This window comes from Amblyomma americanum, chromosome 1 (genome assembly GCF_052857255.1).
Source record: "Amblyomma americanum isolate KBUSLIRL-KWMA chromosome 1, ASM5285725v1, whole genome shotgun sequence".
NCBI classification, from domain to species: Eukaryota; Metazoa; Arthropoda; class Arachnida; order Ixodida; family Ixodidae; genus Amblyomma; species Amblyomma americanum.
In genome coordinates this window covers 158,899,096-158,919,008 of record NC_135497.1, presented here as the reverse complement: position 1 = coordinate 158,919,008, position 19,913 = coordinate 158,899,096, and the positions used below count along the sequence as shown (strand labels likewise).

The 19,913-nt window shown below is 42.7% G+C and overlaps 1 protein-coding gene across 8 annotated transcripts in view; it reads left to right on the top strand.

Moving 5' to 3' along the window:
- Positions 1-19,913, top strand: part of LOC144114046 (solute carrier family 66 member 2) — a 50,107-nt gene that overhangs the window by 22,836 nt on the left and 7,358 nt on the right. For 4 of the 8 annotated variants that reach the window (XM_077647497.1, XM_077647492.1, XM_077647494.1 and 1 more), the window contains one exon: positions 14,726-14,942. In XM_077647497.1, coding sequence (XP_077503623.1) covers positions 14,726-14,942 — 217 coding nt within the window. Of the gene's footprint in view, positions 1-6,170; positions 6,240-14,725; positions 14,943-18,635; positions 18,754-19,913 lie in introns of all 8 variants that reach the window. The other 4 variants (XM_077647495.1, XM_077647490.1, XM_077647491.1 and 1 more) reach the window with 2 other exon arrangements.

Below are 19,913 nucleotides of genomic sequence, written 5' to 3'. Positions count from 1 at the left end.
CTCGTCTTTTTGTGAATGCTACATGGACGTATATATCTTTACAATCAGTTGCATTTTTCATTGCCTGCAGCATGCAGCTGGAGAAAATCATGCATATTGTTTTTGACCCTGTACACTGCATACTCAAGAGCACGCATTTGGAATGTTGATGTCGAGCCTAATTTAATGCTGCTTTTGTGCTATGGCAAGTAGAGGATTGGTCTCTTACACTCAACTCTCTTCACTAAACAAAAAAAAAATTGATTTATGAAACTGATATGCACTACCACTTTTTACTGCGGAGAGAAGCAAGCGCAGGCAATGCTAAGTATGTTCATGTTACAAATGAGTTCTGAGGCTGCAGCCAATCGTGGATCCTGCTAGTAATCAATCCTTGCGAGGATAGAACTCTGAAAGTGGACCCTGCTTTGGTGGTATCATTTCAGCTACCTAACCAATCCAAAGTCAAGACTACAGCAATTCAGACCTGATAGGAAATATAAAAAATGCCATAGCTGTAGCTAACTCAAGCCAGGGCTATTCTTCTTTGCTCTTTACGTTGGGAGTACTTTGACATAGTCTGACTTGAAGTAGTGAGGTATACCATAAAATACTGAGCATCCACCCATGCTTGAATGAGCGCCCGCCATCCTTTTTCTTGAGATTTTGAATCTTCCTAAAAAACCGAGCAACTGCCAATGCGATTATGTCCCATGTCCAGGAGTAGTTTAAAAAACATGGCAAAGACACATCAAGCACCCATTGCTTGGTATCTCTGCGACGCTTATTGAGGTGGGAGGGGTGGGGGTGTGAACACGGCATTGAGATCATTCAGACGATGCGCCGAAGCTCAAGGTCAAGCAGTCTGCAATAGAAACCCCCGGAAGCTGTTGTGGCAAGATGTCGTGAACGTCATGTTCAGAGCGTGGGTGGCTGTATCGGAAGGTGCAATGCGGGAATCCTTCAAGGGCTGCGGCATTGCCACTTTTTGCCTGGACGGCACCGAAGACCGAGCGCTCTATCGACGCCTAATGGAGGATCCTGGAGGATCGCGGCTCCCTTTCCAATGAGTGCTTGCACATCATGTTTTGTTTGGACTCTGATTCAGCGTTCAGAGGATTCAGTGATGAAGATTAGCTGTGCTTTAGTTGCTTTAATCACCCAGTTCTTCATGTCTTCTAATAAACTGTTCGAATGCCTCCTCCGGTATTTGCTGTGTTTACACTGTACTAAGGGCACACTCCACCATATGCCTGTTTTGGATTTTCATACCTTGACCTAACAAGTGCCAATCTCACAATATTTTGTGATTATCGTCTAATTTTAGGTGGGCGCTTTCTTGGTATTTTACAGTAGCTTACTGTTGTTTATATGTTGTAATAATTTGTAATAGTTTACCTGTGTGGCTGGGAGCATCGTATGTTTAAAGGAACAGTAAGGAGAACTCTATCAAATTTTTTTGTTAGCAAAATCTGATAGTTCGGCATTTCATGGCTTTGTTGCCGCTTGTCCGGGAGCGAAAGATGCATTTATTTCAAAGAAATTTGGATTCGAAGTTGGGAAAGTTTTTCCCGCCGCTCTGATTCAAACTCGGGGCACTCTTATGACGTCACAGCGTCCTCTTATGACGTCATAGGACGGAGTGACGTGAGATGTGACGTAAACGCAGACTCCGTGATTTCTGGTGGCTAGCGGTGCGGTCTAGCAGCTGCCGAAATGAAAGTTACCGCTGCCGCGCGTTGAAGGCATCTATCGGGGGTCGCTACTGTCGCTTCGTTTATATTTGCACCGGCGTCTTGCCAGCGTTATGATGGATCCCGTTCCCGAACCCGACGACGAAGTTATCGCAAAAACTCCGACCTGCATTTCAGCGACCTCAGCCCGACAGAGCGTGCGATGCTTTCAAGGGAGTATGGTTAGGTTAGGCGCCGGCGGGTCGTTTCCCTCTTCTGCCGTGAGCAGCCGTTGCTAAATAAATATCGCGAGGGGCGAGGACAAGGTCGGCGCGTCGCGCCCATTGGAGGCTGGCCGGGGCTTTGGTGCCAATGGATTGTGATTCCTTGAACGGTGCTGTTGCACGGTGCAGCAGGCGGCGTCGAGGTTTAACACGGTTGCAAGGGCCAGGTTCTTTATTTATTTTTTTGCCACAAAAAAAACGGATGGGTGCTCAAGGGCGCTCGCGTTTAAAGTTGGCAGCTTGAAAGTAAAAGCCGACGTACGACGCTTCAATGGGTTCCGCGCATTTGCGGAGGTACGGGGTCCACTGGATCAGGCTGTCTCGCCCACTTACATGTACCTTCAGATGTGTACTGTGAATGGATTAAATTAGCCGAGAGCCAGAATAGAACAGCTTCGCCCAACTGCCGAAGCTATTGAATGGAGCCGCAAACAAACGAGTTGGAGGAGAGCGGAGTCACGGTCTCTGCAGGTTCCAAATCTCTTTTCATTACTGCCTTGTATCTTGTCTCCCGTCCTGAATAAACGATTTCCGTTAAGTAGTTTGAAGTTGACTGGCACAGCCGGAAACGTTTCGCCGGGCGAGCGTACGAAGACACAAGTGCTCTTTATACCGCTAACTGCCTTGTACGATCACCGACCATCGTGCCATCATGGTTTTTCATCGACCATGGTGATCATCTGACCAGCCTTAACAGGCTCCTTCGAAGGTTAACTAGCACTTGAAGCGGCACTAGCAGTTCCTCTGCTGTTCGGTGCTTGTAAATCGAGGCGCGTCAAAAATAAAACCACGGGACACGCAAAGCTCATAGACGCGAAGCACCATAACAAATCGAAACTCTCCTGGCCGCCAAGCATCGGTTTTCTTTGCTTCCAACATTCAGGTTGTCTTTTATCTGCTTTCCTTGTGTGATAAAAGTGCACTATCGGTTTCAAAACAAAGCAAAATATTTGACCGCGCAGCCTTCTTTTGTCAGCCTGAGAGATTCGTAGCATTCATGTAGGAAGGAAAATTACTCCAAGGTGGCGTCTCTTGTCCTATGACGTCATCACGCTTGTACGTGCGAGATTGGCCTGTGGCGGCGATACCTGTATTTTGGTTCTTGCTATTTTCTACCTTACAAGAGCTTTGTGTTCAGTAAGAGTAGCATTTTTGTGATCAGGAGCTGGTATTCTATCGATACAAGCCAACTTCAATTTCTCCTCAGTTTCCCTTTAATAAATAGCCTGTAGGAGGATCGCATGGTTTACTGTGAAAATTTTCAAATATCCTGAACACCTTTTTTTTGTAACACTAACTGCTTATAATTATTAGCAGTAGTTGTTCCCCAAACTAGTGCACCATATGATAGTTTGAGAAAAAAGTGTGCGGAATATAATTTTCTTTAACTATAGAGATAGAGGTATAAGTTCACTAATTTCGTATATGTACCTAACAGCTCTACGTAATTCTCCAGCTAATTTATGGATGAGGATTCCCAGACATGTCATTTTGGAACGAAATGCTCAAGAATTTCAGCACTTTTACCTCTTGTAATATTTTTGCTATAGAATGCAATTGTGATATCAGTATAGAGTGGTTTGTTGTGACATACTTTATTTTATTGATGTTTAGTTGTAACCTATTTATGTGCAACCAACCAGAGAGACTGTTTAGGTAATTGTTAGTGCTTTGTAATAACAGCAGTGACGTATTTGAGGAAAATATCTTTGTACCATCTGCATACATTATGATTTGTGGTGTAGAAAGTATAGAACAGAATATATAGGTATAGAAATGCATAGGTTAAGTAATGAATGTCCAAATACTTATTCTTGTGGAACACCATTTGAAATTATTAATCTCGGCAAGGACCGATTATTGAAAGACACAAGTAATTCTTTAAGATATAATGATTCCCGCGTATTACATAGCCATAAAGCTTAGGTAGAAGGACATGATTTATGTAGTCAAAAGCGTTTCGCAGGTGCAGAAATAAACCTATTGTATATAATGCTTTTCAATATTTTGTAATATTTCATGTTTGATATTTAATAATGCATGCTTGGATGACTTCTTTTTAGTATCTCATGTCCCACAGTAAAACTAATGCTGAGGATGAATTCTCTTAATTGTAAAAGTGGTAGCAAGAAACCCTGAATTGCAGAACAGTTTCGAGGAAAATTTGTTTATCCAATTTTCAAATGACAAAATAGTGCACAACTTTTACCCTTGAATTTTGGAGAATATGAAACCAAGAAACGAAGGCCCTTATATATAATGTATGCACTTGTGGCCCACAGGTTTTTTCACCTTCAATGTCTTCAAAACTTACCTCTCTTATTTCTCTTGTTTTTTCTGATAGCATTTTATGGGAATATGTAAAGTGGGAAATAAGTTGTGTTATTTTGATACCTCATGTAGCAAGAGACAGCACCAAGATATTCGTATATTCATAGTGGGGTGGCATAACAAGGGGGGAGTCATATTTGGTTGACCTCTGTGGCATTGCTTCTCATAAAAATAAAATAAATGAAATGAACAAAATGCAGTGACAAGAGTCTCATATACTTTCCAATGCGGGGTCCTAAATACAGGCTGCATAATTGGTATTTCTTTTTGTCAGGCTCTGAAGGAGTTTTTGGCAAATGTTTGGTGTGACCCTGCGAAGTTTTTTGTGTTTTAGCAAAATCAGTGTTTTATTTCCAAGAGTCTTCCTCTTTATTATCATTCTGCAAACAAGCATCTCTAAAGATTTCAATAGAAATTCTCTTAGTGAATAATTGATTATGTTCTCTATCTTCAATTTTATGTACTTTCCAGATAAATACCTGACAAAGCACCCATGCATTCAGTTGGGCTGGAGGTGTGAAGCTGAAATACCTTTGCTATGAAAATACATGGTGTTGAGATTAAATGCACAGGGGAAGCACCATAAATCTCGTTCTGTTGTAGCTGTCTTGAAAAGGGAATAGTAATTATAATTATATAGCAACAGTAGTAGCAACAATGGCAAAGTTCTTTCACCGTGAACACAAATGCAATGCTAAGCCTATAGAGAAAAGCTGCTAGACTGATGACAGGGTTCACAGGCAACTTCGCAAGAATCATAACATGGAAGAGCACATACAATGTCACAGTCAGAGAGCCCCCTGTACAGGGTGTTTCACCTAAGACTTTACACAATTTTTAAAAATACGCTTTTTGAGTTAGAAGAGTGCTTTTTCAGCATAGCATTGTCAGTGGTGAAGTACATCGGAATATAGCTAAGACGTGCTAACTAGCAGGCTGGTTAACTAACATTGAATAGTTGAATTTTTAGCTATTACCGTTAGGCTCCTTAATTATTGAGAGGCGTGTAGCCCACCGTAATTAATATCCATATCAGTTTTTAGAATTTCAAACATGTGGTTACCCTCGGCGCTGCGGCCCAACAAATTTTGGCTATTTTGACGAGTTACGTGCACTGGAGAGGTTGCTTTGCCTGCAAGCTTCTCGAAAGCGGATGCATTTTTGTGCGCTGCAGCCAGAATTTGTTGACCCACAGTGCCGAGGTTAACCATGCTTTAGAAATTCTAACAACTTCTATGGATATTACTTACGGTGGGCGACACGCCTCTCAGTAATTAAGGTAAAAAGTTAACTATTCAATATTAGCTAACCAGCCTGCTAGTTAACATGCCTTAGCTGTATTCTGATGTACTTCTCAGCTGACAATGCTATGCCAAAAAAAACGCTCTTCCAACTCAAAAAGCCTATTTTTAAAAATTGTGTAAAGTCTTTGGTGAAACACTCTGTATAAATCACACTGGTAGAAAAGTTTGTTTTTTCATTGAGTCCACAAAGCAAAGTTTGCTTTCTTCTCGCACTCTCTGTCATCGTGATAAAATTATGAAACAAAACTTCCTACACTGTGTACATCACTGGGGCTAATGCCACCAGTGGTTACCTTTTTTGTATACTATGTGGGGGGGGGGGGGGGGGGGGGGGGGGGCACTGTTACTGTTTTCGGACACATGTGGGAATGTCTGTCGCCATGTGCCTGATTGATGCCCTTAACTTGAAATAGTGAAGTTTTTATTTAGTAAAGCTTTTCTCACATGTTTTCGGATTGCAGTGGCTCCTGCTCACCGCTTGGGCTGCAGGTTTTAGTTTCTGAGATGGGGGGAATAAGCTGAGGTTGCTAAATGTCCCAAAGCATGGTGCCTGTTGCTGTGGTTCTAACCTGGTGTCTCTGTGTTGGTGGTTGGTTTAGAAAGCCTGAGCGAAAACCCTCCCTGCCTCCAGGCGGCGGATGTGGCCATTCGGGACCTCACCCTGTGGGGTAGGTGTACCCAGTCTTTCTCACGTTGTCGCACTGCCGTACCTCTCACTGCACACTGTGGCATGATCTATGTGCCTCCCTTCATTTTCCTTCCTGTTCAGTGTCGAGCCCTTTTCCTTCCTGTCTGCACATCAGTGTCTATTGTCACCCTTTGGGTGAGAACAAAGTTCTCTCTTCTGTGTTGGACTTATGCAGTACCTTTCTTTTTTCGTGTGCATGTTTCTTCCTATTCATTTCCCAGGCAGTCGTTTTCCTTTTGGCCACACCCTTCATTTAAGTTCATAACTTTTTTTGCTTTGAATTCTTAAAATAACCAAAAAACAGTTTTCACTGCATGTAGGAAGTCATGAGAGCTTTACTGGCTTCACTATTCATATTAATTCCAAAATAATACATGAAAAATGCTTTGCTTGGTTTGGGGCTTGCACTGGTTGCAGTGGTTGCATGATGTGCTCTGGAGAAGGTTTTGAAGCAAAATAAATTTTGATATCTGAGCCCAACAAAGCTTGGTGTGCATGTAATATGCTTTAGTAGTTATAATATTATAACTGATTGTGGAAATTATAAAATTTCTGCGCCTAAGGCACATGAGTGGTGAGGCCATTGAAAAACTGCATGATTCCTAAAGGGTAGAATCTAGCTAAACTGAACATTATTTCAGGAAGCACACCAAGGATTGAGCCAACAGCTGTTAGTGTAGGTTCCATTTTGGTTTTGCTTTTTGTCATAGTTCCAGCTTTACTTGTGAGTAGAGATTGAGTGACCACTTAAATACTTTTTTTTTGCCTTCTTAGTCCAGTGATGTACAGTCTGCGTCACCCTTGGGTAGATCTACCGCTCGAGCAGTGCCCTCCCCTCCATAAAAGTCGACACCTCGTTGTAGCATCCAGCTTTTAAATGCTACGCTTGCACGGAAGTAGACTGACATGAGCCTGCAAGCAAGGTGGGTGCAAGCAATTTGCCCGAAAACCAAGGACTGCTTTTTAGTTTCACTTTTGACTGCGTGGTACAGGCTGCTTGGGTGCTCTACACAAGGGTGACGCAGACTGTACAGATCCTGAAGGTCATTGTTGAAAGGGAGGGGGCGAAATTTTGGTGTTGTGACCAAAAGGACCTTAAACAGTTACAGCCGACGTCTGTTTAACCCTTTAGGTGCCAAATTAATTCCCTAAAAATGTACCAAAATTGCAAAATTGTTTTGGCGATTTTTTGGCAAAAATGGTTGTTAAATGGCTTGAACATGTGCTAAAGGTGCAAAACATGTTTCATAAACAGCTACCACCCTCTAGTGTGGAAAATTGCAGCTAACGTAATTGCCAACCGTAACATGTTTTTGGCGGTGGGAGCAATGCAGCATCAGGCCGGATGAGTGTGACTCGTCATTGGTGATATTGGTATAATTTCCCATGGCTAGTACAGCTCGGGGTTGGTGTTCAAAGGGTTGGCTTATAAAAGTGGGCAATCTGTGCTTCCTTTGAATTTCACCTTTTTCAAAACTTTACACAGATGTCCATGTTTTTCTGTGGAAGCTAAAGGTGACTATTTGTACATAAAACGTTGAATACCATTAAGTCTAATGTGAGAAATTGCAGACTTCTCTGTCATAGGCACCACTAGTCTTACTAATGATGACAACAGTAAAATGTTTGTGTAAGAGTTTTCTGCCTTTGCCGATTGACACAGCCTGTCCAGAATAGACTTGCTCCAAGCAAGCCATTTCCTTGCATATGGTTCTGGCATGGAGATGTCGAAGAGCTGGGACTGACCATAGTTGAAGGGGAAGCTGTGGCTTGACTTGTGTCTACAAAGCACTTACACTTGTAACCTTTATAAAGTTTCTTGTTCTGTGACATAAACTGAATGGATTAAAAATTATTTGCAGAGTAGTTCTTTTGAGTTCATTGTCTTTGTGCACAAAGACAATGCTGACCAAGTTTTGTAGTGCATATTGTTTTTGCAAATTCTGTATTCCAAGGGTGAATGCAGACTACCATTGTAAGGTTATTTTAATTAAATACAAGTCTAATTTACTGCAGATTTCAAGCCAGTTGTTTCAAATGTTCTGTAAGTTTAATTTTTTATAATCTGAATTGGCCAAATTAATGTTTCCAGTATTGCTGTTATGAAAGGAATGAAAAATTTTCCCAGGAAATTAGGGATGCATTTATCACAGCATTAAAAAGACATTGAAATGAATTGACATTGGCAAAAAATTGGTGACTAACTTCTCATATATTATTGAACCGAGGGCAAGATTTGCATTGCTTTTTAACTCTTTCCTTACCGTAGAAAAATGACATTTTTATATTAAAAATATTTGTTTAAAATAAAAATTATTTCAAGAAGTGCTAAATGCATTGCACATTGTAATACATCAAACTGTAGCTTATTGATTACACTTCCTGATGGAAAAAAAAACACCACAGTTGTGTGTGCAAAAGTTTTCAAAAATTTATTGTCTAGGTTTGCTGGTAACACAAAAAAGAATACAAACAAATCAAAAATAAGCCACTGCACTGAGCCAGAAATTTTTACAAAAAGATTAAAATATACAAAATGGTGCACATGTTCCTAGCTACCATTTTTGCGATTTTCAGCTGCATGCTGAAAATACACTGGAAATACACTGCATTTTTAGTGGCTTTTCAAGTTGGACGATGCAGTCACGTGAAGACATGAAGTGAAGGTAGATGTGGGATGCGCTACACATTACACTTGTTCCGAGTTCTGTTCTTGTTTTGTTTTGTTTTTTTGTAGCAGAGCTTGCAGTTCCTACTTTTTATTCTTTTTTTTTCAGTTGGTTGTGAATAGAATAGGTTCTATGGGTGAAAAGGGGAATGGCCTTTCTTGACATCATCATAATAAATATCTGCTGGTGCATTTGGTAAAATATCTTGACAGTATGTTGCCAAGACCCTAAAGCACCAAATAAAAACACTCATAATTTACAAATCAAGTGCACTGCACAAAATACAATTTGAACGGCAAAATGAAACACACGTGAGCACTGTCACGGGCCTCTAAGACGAAGTTTAGCAGTCGACACTGAAATCCGACCATTTCACGTCAACTCACCATTACTGCTTTAAAAAAAATTAAAAAAAAAACAGCATAAGAACCGACAAAAGTGGTCAGTGTAGCCTTTTGCCTTTGAGGAGTGTGCAGCGAAACGGACTCCATAATCAGCAACTGGAGGACTACGTCCAGTCGATTTCATTTTTTATGTTGCCTCCTCGCATTAGAAAATAAAAAAAAAAAACTGAAACAAAAAAGGTTGTTACAGAAGCAAACTAGATGGTGCAGCTTGTCCAGGAGCGCCGTCTTGAATTTTTGGCAGCAGGTTGTAAACGTCGCTCATATACAGGGTGTTTCAGGGAAGATTAAGTTATTTTCAAAAATAGGCTTCTTGGGGTAAAAATATGGCTTTTGCACCATAGTATTATCAGTGTTGGCAGACACCAGAAAACCAGTGAATCGTTTTAAGTAGCTAGCTGATTAAGTCATTTTTAATAATTAACTTTTTAACTATTAGAGTAAGGCACCTAGTTGCAATCAGAGATTTGTAGCCGGTAGTTAGTAATGGCCATATCAGTTTATAAAATTTCAAAAATGCGATTATCCTCAGCACTGTGGCTCGACAAAATTTGTCGACATCGCGCCAAAATACTTGCGCTTTCAAAAAGTATGCAGGCGAAGCAACCTTTTCTGTGCATGGAACTAGTCAAAAAAGCCAAATTTTGTCGAGCCACAGCACCAAGGGTAATCACATTTTCTAAATTCTAAAAACTGATACGGCTATTGCTAACGGCCAGCTACAAATCTCTAATTGCAACTAGGTGCCTAACTCTAATGGCTAAAAAGCTAATTATTAAAAATTTGTTGACCAGCTTACTACATAAAACGATTCACCGCTTTTCTGGTGTCCACCAACACTGGTAATGCTATGCTGAAAAAGCCATATTTTTACCTCAAAAAACCTATTTTTAGAATTAGTCTTCCCTTAAACACCCAGTACAAATGATGGCCTATGGCATGGTATGGAAAGAGTTAAAGATAAGGTGATCTTTATGGTTCGTCTGTGCCTGTCAGCTTTATGATTGGCTAGTACATTCAAGTTTACTGGTTGAGAACCAATTTTTTATGCAGGTGGCTTTTTCAAAGCCTGGCCTTTGATTTGCAGAGCAACAGCAGTGGAGTCACTGGCATTGGCTGTCTTTGCAGTTTAATGTTAAATACTGTAGGGATCCCACTGCACGTGAAGAATGGGCCACAATTTTATAACAGTAAATGCCAGATGCTTAGTGTCTTCTGTAATGTCACATAATTCTGGTTTAAACAGATCGAGTGTATCAGGTGTGCACAACTTGAACCCATGCCAAACTTCTTGCCTGACTTGATCTTTTTTGCTTTCTTCTGGAGCTGGCAGTTACTCATGGCCCTTCCTGTCGGAAGAATGGTTTCATGCATGTGTTTCTGCTGCAACTTATTTTTGGTCGAATCCAAATCACCAAGTGGCCTTATGGACTCGGATGCTACTGTTCTTATGGTGCTGAGCAACCTGTACATTGCTGTCATGACAGCTGATTTAGCAAATTAAATTGTTTCCTGTCTAAACTTATTGGGTGAAACGTGTGACCTGTAAGCAATTTTAAGCTTCATATTCTGCTTCCAGAAAGTGCTTGCTCCACAAATATGTGTAATATACAAAGCTAATATGAATGATCTCCATGATTTCATTCTGCTGTTGTATGCAAGATGTGGGATGTGTATCTCATACGAGTAATCAAATGTGCAGAGGCCTTAGCTCTCTTTCCTTATTGCACTTGTTCAAATTCGATCAGCAGCGAGAAACGGCCAGTTAAGCACGCTTGCGGCCATTTCCAGATGTGCAGTGCTGTGCTATGCATAGAGAAACTACTACAATTTCAGGTACAGTTTTATTGCCCTCTGCAGAGCATTTCTTTTTTTAACCTCTTTTTGAAGGCTCTCCGTGTGGTTAGATCGTATCGAGCTGGGCGTCTTCATTCTGTGCTTACCACGCTCAAAAACAGCGGTTATCTTGTGATCTCAGTGTATTGGTTCTTGACTTCTTTGATGAAAGTGGTAGTGACAGGTGTGAAGATGGCAACCATTCAGCAATTTCTTGACATCGATGTCCAGGGTAGTAAGCCTCAGTTGACTCAGGAAAAGCTTAAACACCAGCCTTGTGTCATGAAGAAGCATATAAACTGCAAGCTTTGCTATGAAAAGGGCAAAGCTGAACATGAAAATAGCATTTTTGGCACTGCCTATGAAATGTGAACTGGCTTTTTATAGCCTCCAGGGACTCCACAGTGGTTCTATGGGGCTAACTTTTTTTTTGTGATCAATAAGTTTTGCACCAAGCATTTTATGACTTTCTACAACCACTTCTTACATATAACGAGCTTTAAAATATATATTCTGGAATTTTTTACTCCTGTTTTTTTGGCTCTATAAATTGGCTTTTGTTTTATAATGTTTTTGTTTTGGTCACCTTAATTTTTCCATTGAAAACAGTTTTTTCATAATACAGTCGAGCCCACTTATAACGGCCGCAGTTATAACAAAATTATTATGAACAAGAGTGGTGCTACCGTTTAAGTATGTATTAGGGTAATGGCACTGCATCTCAGATACGACAAACACCTGTCGCTGCACAACTCGGTTACAGTGAACGAGGAGGTGCTGTAAACTCCGCCTCGCAGTCAAAAACCACCGCTTTTTGCAGGAGCGTTAAGCGACAAGCATCTCCTAGCCTCTGTGTCATACCATCCCCCCTTCCTTCGTAAATAATGTGGCGACAGAACAAAGAAAAAACAATAAAAATGAATAACAGATAAGAAATACGGGACATATGGAATGCCGACAAGACCTTTACCATATGCGCCGTTAAAAATGCATGCCTTCGGCAGCGACTCGGAAAGATTCGCAAGGCATCAAGCTTTGGAAACTATGTTCTCATATGGTACATGCACGACACAAGGGCCTAAATATGCGCTATTTTTTTTTATTTGACGAGTGTGCCACTAGGCATGAGTTTAGAGAGGGCACCTATGGGGATAACAGGCAACTTGTTCGCCGAGTGGCTTGTTGCGCTCTACCATGGCATGGCGAAACAAAAAAACATGAAGGTCCTTTTCGCGCTTCACAACCATATGGCTCACCACGTGCTGCCTTCCCTCACTGCGTGGCCCCACTCTTCTGCCACTGAACGCAATAAACAAGGCCATTTGACATGGGCATAATTGACGTGCCTGTCGGCAGCGCGTCACAACTGCAAACTGATAGCAATTGAGCGACCAAGCACCGCGACGTCCCATTTCTAGTTTTTTGCTCTCTGCCGTGGACTAATAAGGTCCCCTGGATGAAACTGACTGCGGTGTGCATCAAGATTGTTTCTGTAAGGCAGCATGTAAGAACCCAGGAACAATGGAGGACGCTGTGGAACACCACATTATCGGACACATGTGGATTTGTGGCAATGCGTCATTGACGTGCAGCTGGCCCGACCTGATGTCGCCTGGGATGACTTTGTTGGTGCGAATGATCATGCTGACATCAGAAAGCCATGAGCTGATGAAAATAATAGTATGCGAAGTACGAGCACTCTCGCACTGCTAGGAATCTGATGAGGACGATGCCGAGGAGGCCGACCCGACCTACCACCTGCTAGTGTGAGCGCTTCCACCACGATTAGTATTGCGTTCCTAAACCAGCATGTTGGTAGCAAGGGTATCGGCGAGGAGCATGTGATTGCGCTGGAAAGCTTGGAAAGTGTTGTAATAAGGTCTAGCTTGAATGAGCAGACACGCATAAAGGACTTACACTGTCCGACTTTGTATTTTTGGCTGTAACATGCTAAGTCCACCTACTACGAACCTCGGATACAACGAACGCAGTCCACACGACCGTCAGGTTTGTTATAAGTGAGCCCGACTGTATGCCATGACTGTACTGTTTTCTTCTTCAAATGTTTGAAAAGAGAGTTTTTTTAGATACGTTTTGATATCCTACAATAAACTAGAATATTTACATTTACAGCTCAATAAATTTTTCAAGCTTTTTTTTCCTGCGGCAAGGAAAGAGTTAAAGTAATTCAAGAAGGTCGGACCTGAAGTGTTTATTGGTGCTGCTTTTTTATGCTTCAGAGGTTGAAAAGGGGGAACTAATGCAGCAAACCTTCCTATTTCTTTTGCGCAAGGCAATGAGGAGTGAAGAAGCCGCCAAAGCTGCTCTTTGCTATTGTGGTCATGACCATACTTTTCTAACTTGCCACAAGGTTAGCAACATCACTGGTGACAAGTGCCAAAGGAGGTTTACAATTGGCAGTTAACTTCAGACACCCACAGTAGGACAAGTTCAACTCTTCCTTTTTTTTTTTTCACATGGTACATGCCCTGCCCTGGCAAGCTACAGTTTCTTAGAAGGGGCTTTTTTGGGTAAGAAATTTATTTACCCTGACATTTATGAAGTAACAATCAAGAGAGTTGGGGGGGGGGGGGGGAGAATGTTGGTAAAATAGAATAACTCAAAGGGCCTACTTATAAAATATCTAAATGTTGTATAAAATTTCTTGGTTTTCTGATAAGTGAAGGTAATTACTACTTGGTATAGTTTTACCTACAAATCGAGGAACTTGTGCAATTAACTCTTGGCAGCAACCATCTGAGGCACCGTTTTTCATAACTCATTCTTTGCATTGCATTCTACCACCTAAATTGCTTTTTCTGGAAAGAGAGATAGTACTAGTGTATGCACAGGTTGCTGCATTCAGAGGCTGTTGTCACCTGTGATTTTTCGTTATTAATGTTGCTTGATATTATAACAAAAAACTAAACACAAATATCCATTTAGCCACATTGTCACTTTGACTTACGAAGGTTTGGTAGGTTTTAGTAATTCTGGTTAGAAATATTGCTGTGACTTGAGATCAAATTCAAAGGGCTTAAGCATTAGGGCCATAGTAAAGCTGTAAAGTTAGTGAACGATTTTCAGTACAGTTGTTTTAGGCTGGAAACTTGTAAGCTGTATATCTCATGTGGTTCAGTGCTTGCATACGAGTACTACAGCTTGCGCACTCCATCCAAGCCATACTGCCACTTGCTGCTGCTTGCTGTTGCCTTTATTGCTTCATTGCTGCTTTGAACATAGACCATGACACCACTAACCAAGGCTCACTTGTATACATAAGGTAGCACTAGTATTTTAGAGAAGTTTACCATGTACTAGAATAATGTGATAAAAATATGGGTGGTGTGGTCACTGTTCGATTACTGTACTCTTCCTTGTAAAGTGAGTCGTCGCACTGAAGAGCCCGTTGTCATTGATGTGAGCATGGTAGTTTCTGTGAGCACTGAACTGTTCCTCTTGCTGTCTGGAGTGATGCTGGCCAGCATTATACTGTAGTCTTGTGTGTGTGTTAGTGCATGAAATTGATTTACTATGTTTTGAAATGAACTTTGCAGAGTCTCCCTGGGGCCACTTTTGGGCCTGGACGGATTTTCTGAGCTACGTCGAATTCCTGGCCACCTTTGCATTCTGCTCGGGAGCTCTCTTGTACCTGCTGCTTGATGTGGAACTTGTTGTTGAAGCTGTGGGCTTTGTAGCTTTGCTTACTGAGGCACTGCTGGGGCTCCCTCAGTTCTGGCGTAATTTGCGTAACCAGTCTACCTACGGTATGAGGTAAGCTACCTTCTAAACATTGGAAGAGTTGTGATCATTCTTGACTTTCAGGCTTGGCTCAGCTTCCATTACCAGGGAATACTGTGTAGTAGACTTCTTATGGTCCCATTTTCGTGGTGTGAAAAGGTCATGCAAGTGGGTGCGAAGAGTCATTTCTTGGTACTATATGTATAAAAAAAAACTTAAGGCAATCGGGCACCTTGTCTCTTTCGATCTTAACGTGGTGTAGCTTGGCTAATATGCTATGGGTGTTGTTTGAAACAAGGGAACTAACAGTTGCTTTGTACAGATTTTTGCTACATCTAGAAAGCGGGAGCTTACAGAGAGAACATTTCAGATTTGTTCATTATTTTCACTAATACAATTTGAAGTCTTGAGTGATAATTCTGATCCAACAGAGCGGTATTTGGCATCGACCAGTACTTTTTGAGTTCTTCTTTCACTAGAATTCTTTTACCGTGAACAGGGGCATCACTCTTGGAATAAAAAAAGGGGAAGGAGCGAAAGCCATGGCTTCCTGAGTCACTAGTTTCTCGTAGACACCAAATATTGTTTTCTACTGTGGCATGAACGTTCATAATGTGGTGAAGTTTAGGTCATGACGTATAGAATATGTAGCAGTCATAGAGTATGTTGCAGTTTTTGGGCCTACTTTACAGTGGTTCACTTGAATGGTGGTGCTTATAGGTTTAAAAGGCTCTGGCTGTAATGCTTGCATGATATATGTGAAGAATCAAACAGGGCACGCAGCCATTCCATTAAACGTGCCCTGTTTAATCTCCTCCTCTTCATCGCCTTCTTTTGGCCTTGCCTCTCTTGTGATTGTCGTCTTAGCTTTGAGCAGCACACTCCATTACACTCGGCCACTACTATGAAGGGTAAACTGCATCTTCACTGCTCTTCTGCAGTTGATGGCCTCCATAGCCGTCTCCTAGACCTTTGCGTCCTTTCTTGCAACCACCGATGACTGGAGGAGTAGGCACGGAAGCAACTCCTCAGAGGGGGAAGTCGAAAAGCAAAGGTGAAGACTAGTGACTGACGTCCGACTTCAGTGGCAAACTGCATCAGAAACACGTAGATCCATGTTGCGGCGAATATATGAGCTCGCTCCCTGCCTACACATGTCACTTGCTGGCATCATTGCAGTTTCCTTCCAGGAGCTTCACATCAACTTTCTCTCCATCAGTCACATCGAAATCAACAACCTTCCCTTCTCCAACACGACAAATCTTCCATGGCTTCTCATGCTCAATCATGGTACATTGAACGAAGATGTCCTCTCTGGTTTAGGTGTGGTCGATGAAGCCATAACCTCTTGTTACCTTGAACCATTTGACTGTGCCATGCACATGCTCCAGGGCACCATGGTGCATGATCAATGCTGCACTTCTCTCTGTTGATATTGGACGCATAGACCTATGGCAGATTGATCCAGATGAAGGGAGCATTCCGGAACAACTTGTGCAGCGAGGTGACCTGGTGCACAAAAGCGAGGATGGTAGTTTCGGTGTCATGGGTGGCCAGGATAGTTGCATGGGTGGGATCATGTTTCTTGTCGGAAACATACTGCTGAGCGACAGACAAGGACTATGTAATATTGCAGGCCTTGAAGAGCCAGTTTCTCATAGATGTAAGTGGCAATGTCCTCAACCCGAGCTTGCTTTCGTGACTGCATCCTTATGAACTGGACATCATAGGTGCTGGTTGGGTTGGCGAAAGCAGAAATGAGGGTTACAGTCTAGGCCAACCAGGTGGAGTAATAATGGCTCTTACAGAGGCTCCAAGCTTGAGCGGAACCTCAGAGATGCCCTTCCACAAACACTCGTGTGATGCCGGGAGGCCGTGCTGAACAAAAGGTGAAATTGTCCACAACCTGGACTCGCACGTTAGGAAAGCCATGAAATTTCGGAATTGCCAGTAAATACGCAGCCAGATGCGGCCAGCATGGAACAGTCAGTAGTGGCTGTGGAGGTGGACGCCAAGTCCTTTAGCAGGTGGGAGAGTGCAGAGATGGCCTTGCTGAGGAGGTGTGGATGCCGTTCTTGGGTTGTGTGGGGTTTGCCTCCAGCAAGGAAGGTAGCCATAGGACTTCCTGCTTGCACCGAAGCACAGTGGGTGTTGTGAAATCGTCTTTGGTCCCACTGTTAGGCCATTGTGAAGGATCAAACAGGACACACAGCCGTTCCTTCGAGCACTGTGTTTCATCTCCTCCTCTTCGTTGCCTTCTCTCCTTTCTGCCTTGCCTTTCTTGTGATTATTGTCATTGGGGCTTTGTGTGGCGCACGTCATTACACTTGCCACGACTGCAAAGGGTGAAGAACATGGTGCAGTGCTTATGGCAGACACTTTTTTGCACACCTGCACCTTTAGTACATTTATTCGAATGAGGCACTTGTTCCTAATGACCTTTGTGTGAACCATGCCTTAACTAAATTGCCCAACAGTGTAAGCATGCTGGCAGGTATCTGGTTTTAGCTATAAGGCATGCTGTTACCACCTTGACAGGATCACCTTTTGAATTCATCTGCTGCAACTGTAATGAACTTCATGGGAGCACAAACCCCCCACTGGGGAACATTGAGCATCATGTAGTTAAACTACTATGCTCCAACGTTTGCCTCTGGCACTTCTGCTTGGATTCAATAGTATGTGCTGTCAGTGCATTAAGAATGCAGGCTAAAGTTTATTTCATAATAAGGGAATAAGTACTTATTAGGGTCCACCCAAGCTACAAAGGAAAGCTTTGTTTCTGTACAGCTGCACTGGGTGGATGCTAATAAGTACTCCCTTATTACAAATCTACTCAGCCTTGGGCAGTTCCCCTAAACTTTGTACTAAGTGGATTCATGAAACTTGATTCTGGGTTTCTTGACTTTAGTCCAAATTTTGATTTCCTGGCCTTAAAGGGCAACTCTGATGTTTTTTTTATACCTCTACAGATTTTACTGAAACTTTCAGCATACGTTCTATGTAGCTTTCTGGTAATTTGTACCAAATATTGCAGCCAGGAGATGGCTTGTTGAAGCGCAAATAAGATTTAAAAATTTTCAATTTTATGACCTCAATTGCGGCGATTTCAATGGGAAACCTTGCGCATGCGACGTAACAGGTTGGCACGTTCGTTGATATTTTCTCTGCATTTGCTTGAAGAGAAATTTTGTGTTTGTTTTTAGTTGCTTCAGACAAATAATGAACCAAGCTATTGCTTGCAGTCGCCAGTTTGGCCAATCAATCTATGTGGACACAGTAAGTCTTGGGGCAGTATCCATGACGTCATAGTTTGGCCAGAACCCAGTTTCGGTTTCGGTTTCCTTATTTCTGTGATTTTAAAAGTCTTGGTATTTTGAAAAACATTTTTTTGTACCAATATGTTTTATAAACCCCTAGAGTTTCCCTTTAAGGCATTCAATTCTTGTACTTATGAGCGAAGTGAAGTAGTACAAAATATATTTTGCTTTCAAACATTTGAAAGACTGCCAGGAAAATAAGCTAAAAATTTTAAAATTTAATGTATGGACTAGCTTTTCATCCACTTGTGGAATGCAGGTAAGGTACCTAATCAGTGTGATTGAAACACCTTAAGGCCATCTGCATCATCATATGAAAGAATGAGAAGGTAGCAAGTTTTCATGTAATGTAGGATAGCACATCGTTGCATTTTTGCATTTGATCTTTTGAAATTCCTCGTTTTAGGGAGGAGCTGCTGTAGTGGCTCAGTGGTTATGGTACTCGGCATCTGACCAAAAAGACGCGGGTTCGGTCCCGGCCACAGCGGTCACATTTCAATGGAGACGCCTGTGTACTATGCGATGTAAGTGCACACTAAAGAACCCCAGGTGGTCGATATTATCCAGTTGCCCCCACTACAGCATCCCTCATAGTCTGAGTTGCTTTGGGACGTTCAACCCCATTAACCATAAACCAGTCATTTTAGGGAAGAATTTTGGTTCCCAGGGACCTAGCAAACCATGGATCAAGATCGAACTGCAGTTTTTTTTTTTGGTCAAAGGTGCACTTAACTATGGAGTGCTTTGTAATTGAAAGCTCCTTAAACCACCTGAATTTTTTTCTGTGGCTAGAGCTGCAGTGGTAACATCAGGGCAGAGCACCTGCCTTGCATTCAGAAGGCTCTCGGCCTAGTTGCAGTACTGATGGAAACTCACCAATTTTTTATTGAAAAGTAATGTCCCTGACCAGGTGCTCAGCTTTCCAGAGGGTTCACATCTCATTAGAGGGCCTGGGACTCGCTAACACTATAGGCAAAGTGCTGCTTGTGAAGGTGCTGGTGTTGGAAACTTTATTAGACACAGGGGAGTTTAGGACGCGCAGGTCCTTTGGCCCCCGCACGGCCCCACTGCACTCAAACATTCATGTCCTGGAGGCTCATGACGCTGGCAGCCCGGCCTGTGGCGATGGCTTGCTTGCCCGGGTCCTCGGAGTGCAGTATGGTCTCCCAAGCCTCCCAAGTGGTAAGGTGCTCCAGGCCCCGCGGTGGAGGATCCGCCGGGCAGAGGAAAAGGATATGATCGAGAGTGGCTTTGGGGTGGTGGCAGAGGGTACAGGAGGGGTTTGTGTGGACTTGGTGATAGCGCGAGCGTATATAAGGGGAAGGTAAGGTACGTGTTTGGAGCCGCCTCCAAAGTGTCTAGTGCTAATTTTCGAGGGAGGGATGGGGTGGGGGGTGCAGCCGACGCTCGGCTTTGCAGGCCTGTGCCAGTTTTCTGAAGGAATGCATGAGCTCCTGTGAGAACCCCAGATCGGAGGCCGCCGGTGCCCGGTTGAGAGAACCTCGGGCTAAAGCGTCGGCAGCCTCGTTTCCGGGATTCCCGGAGTGGGCAGGCACCCATATGAGCTCCATGTGGCGGGGCGGGTGTGCGGTGAGGGAGTTCAGTATGCGAAATGCAGGGACGTGAACTCTCCCGCGGGCGAAATTTAGTATGGCAGTTATTCAGTCCGATAGTATATACCGGG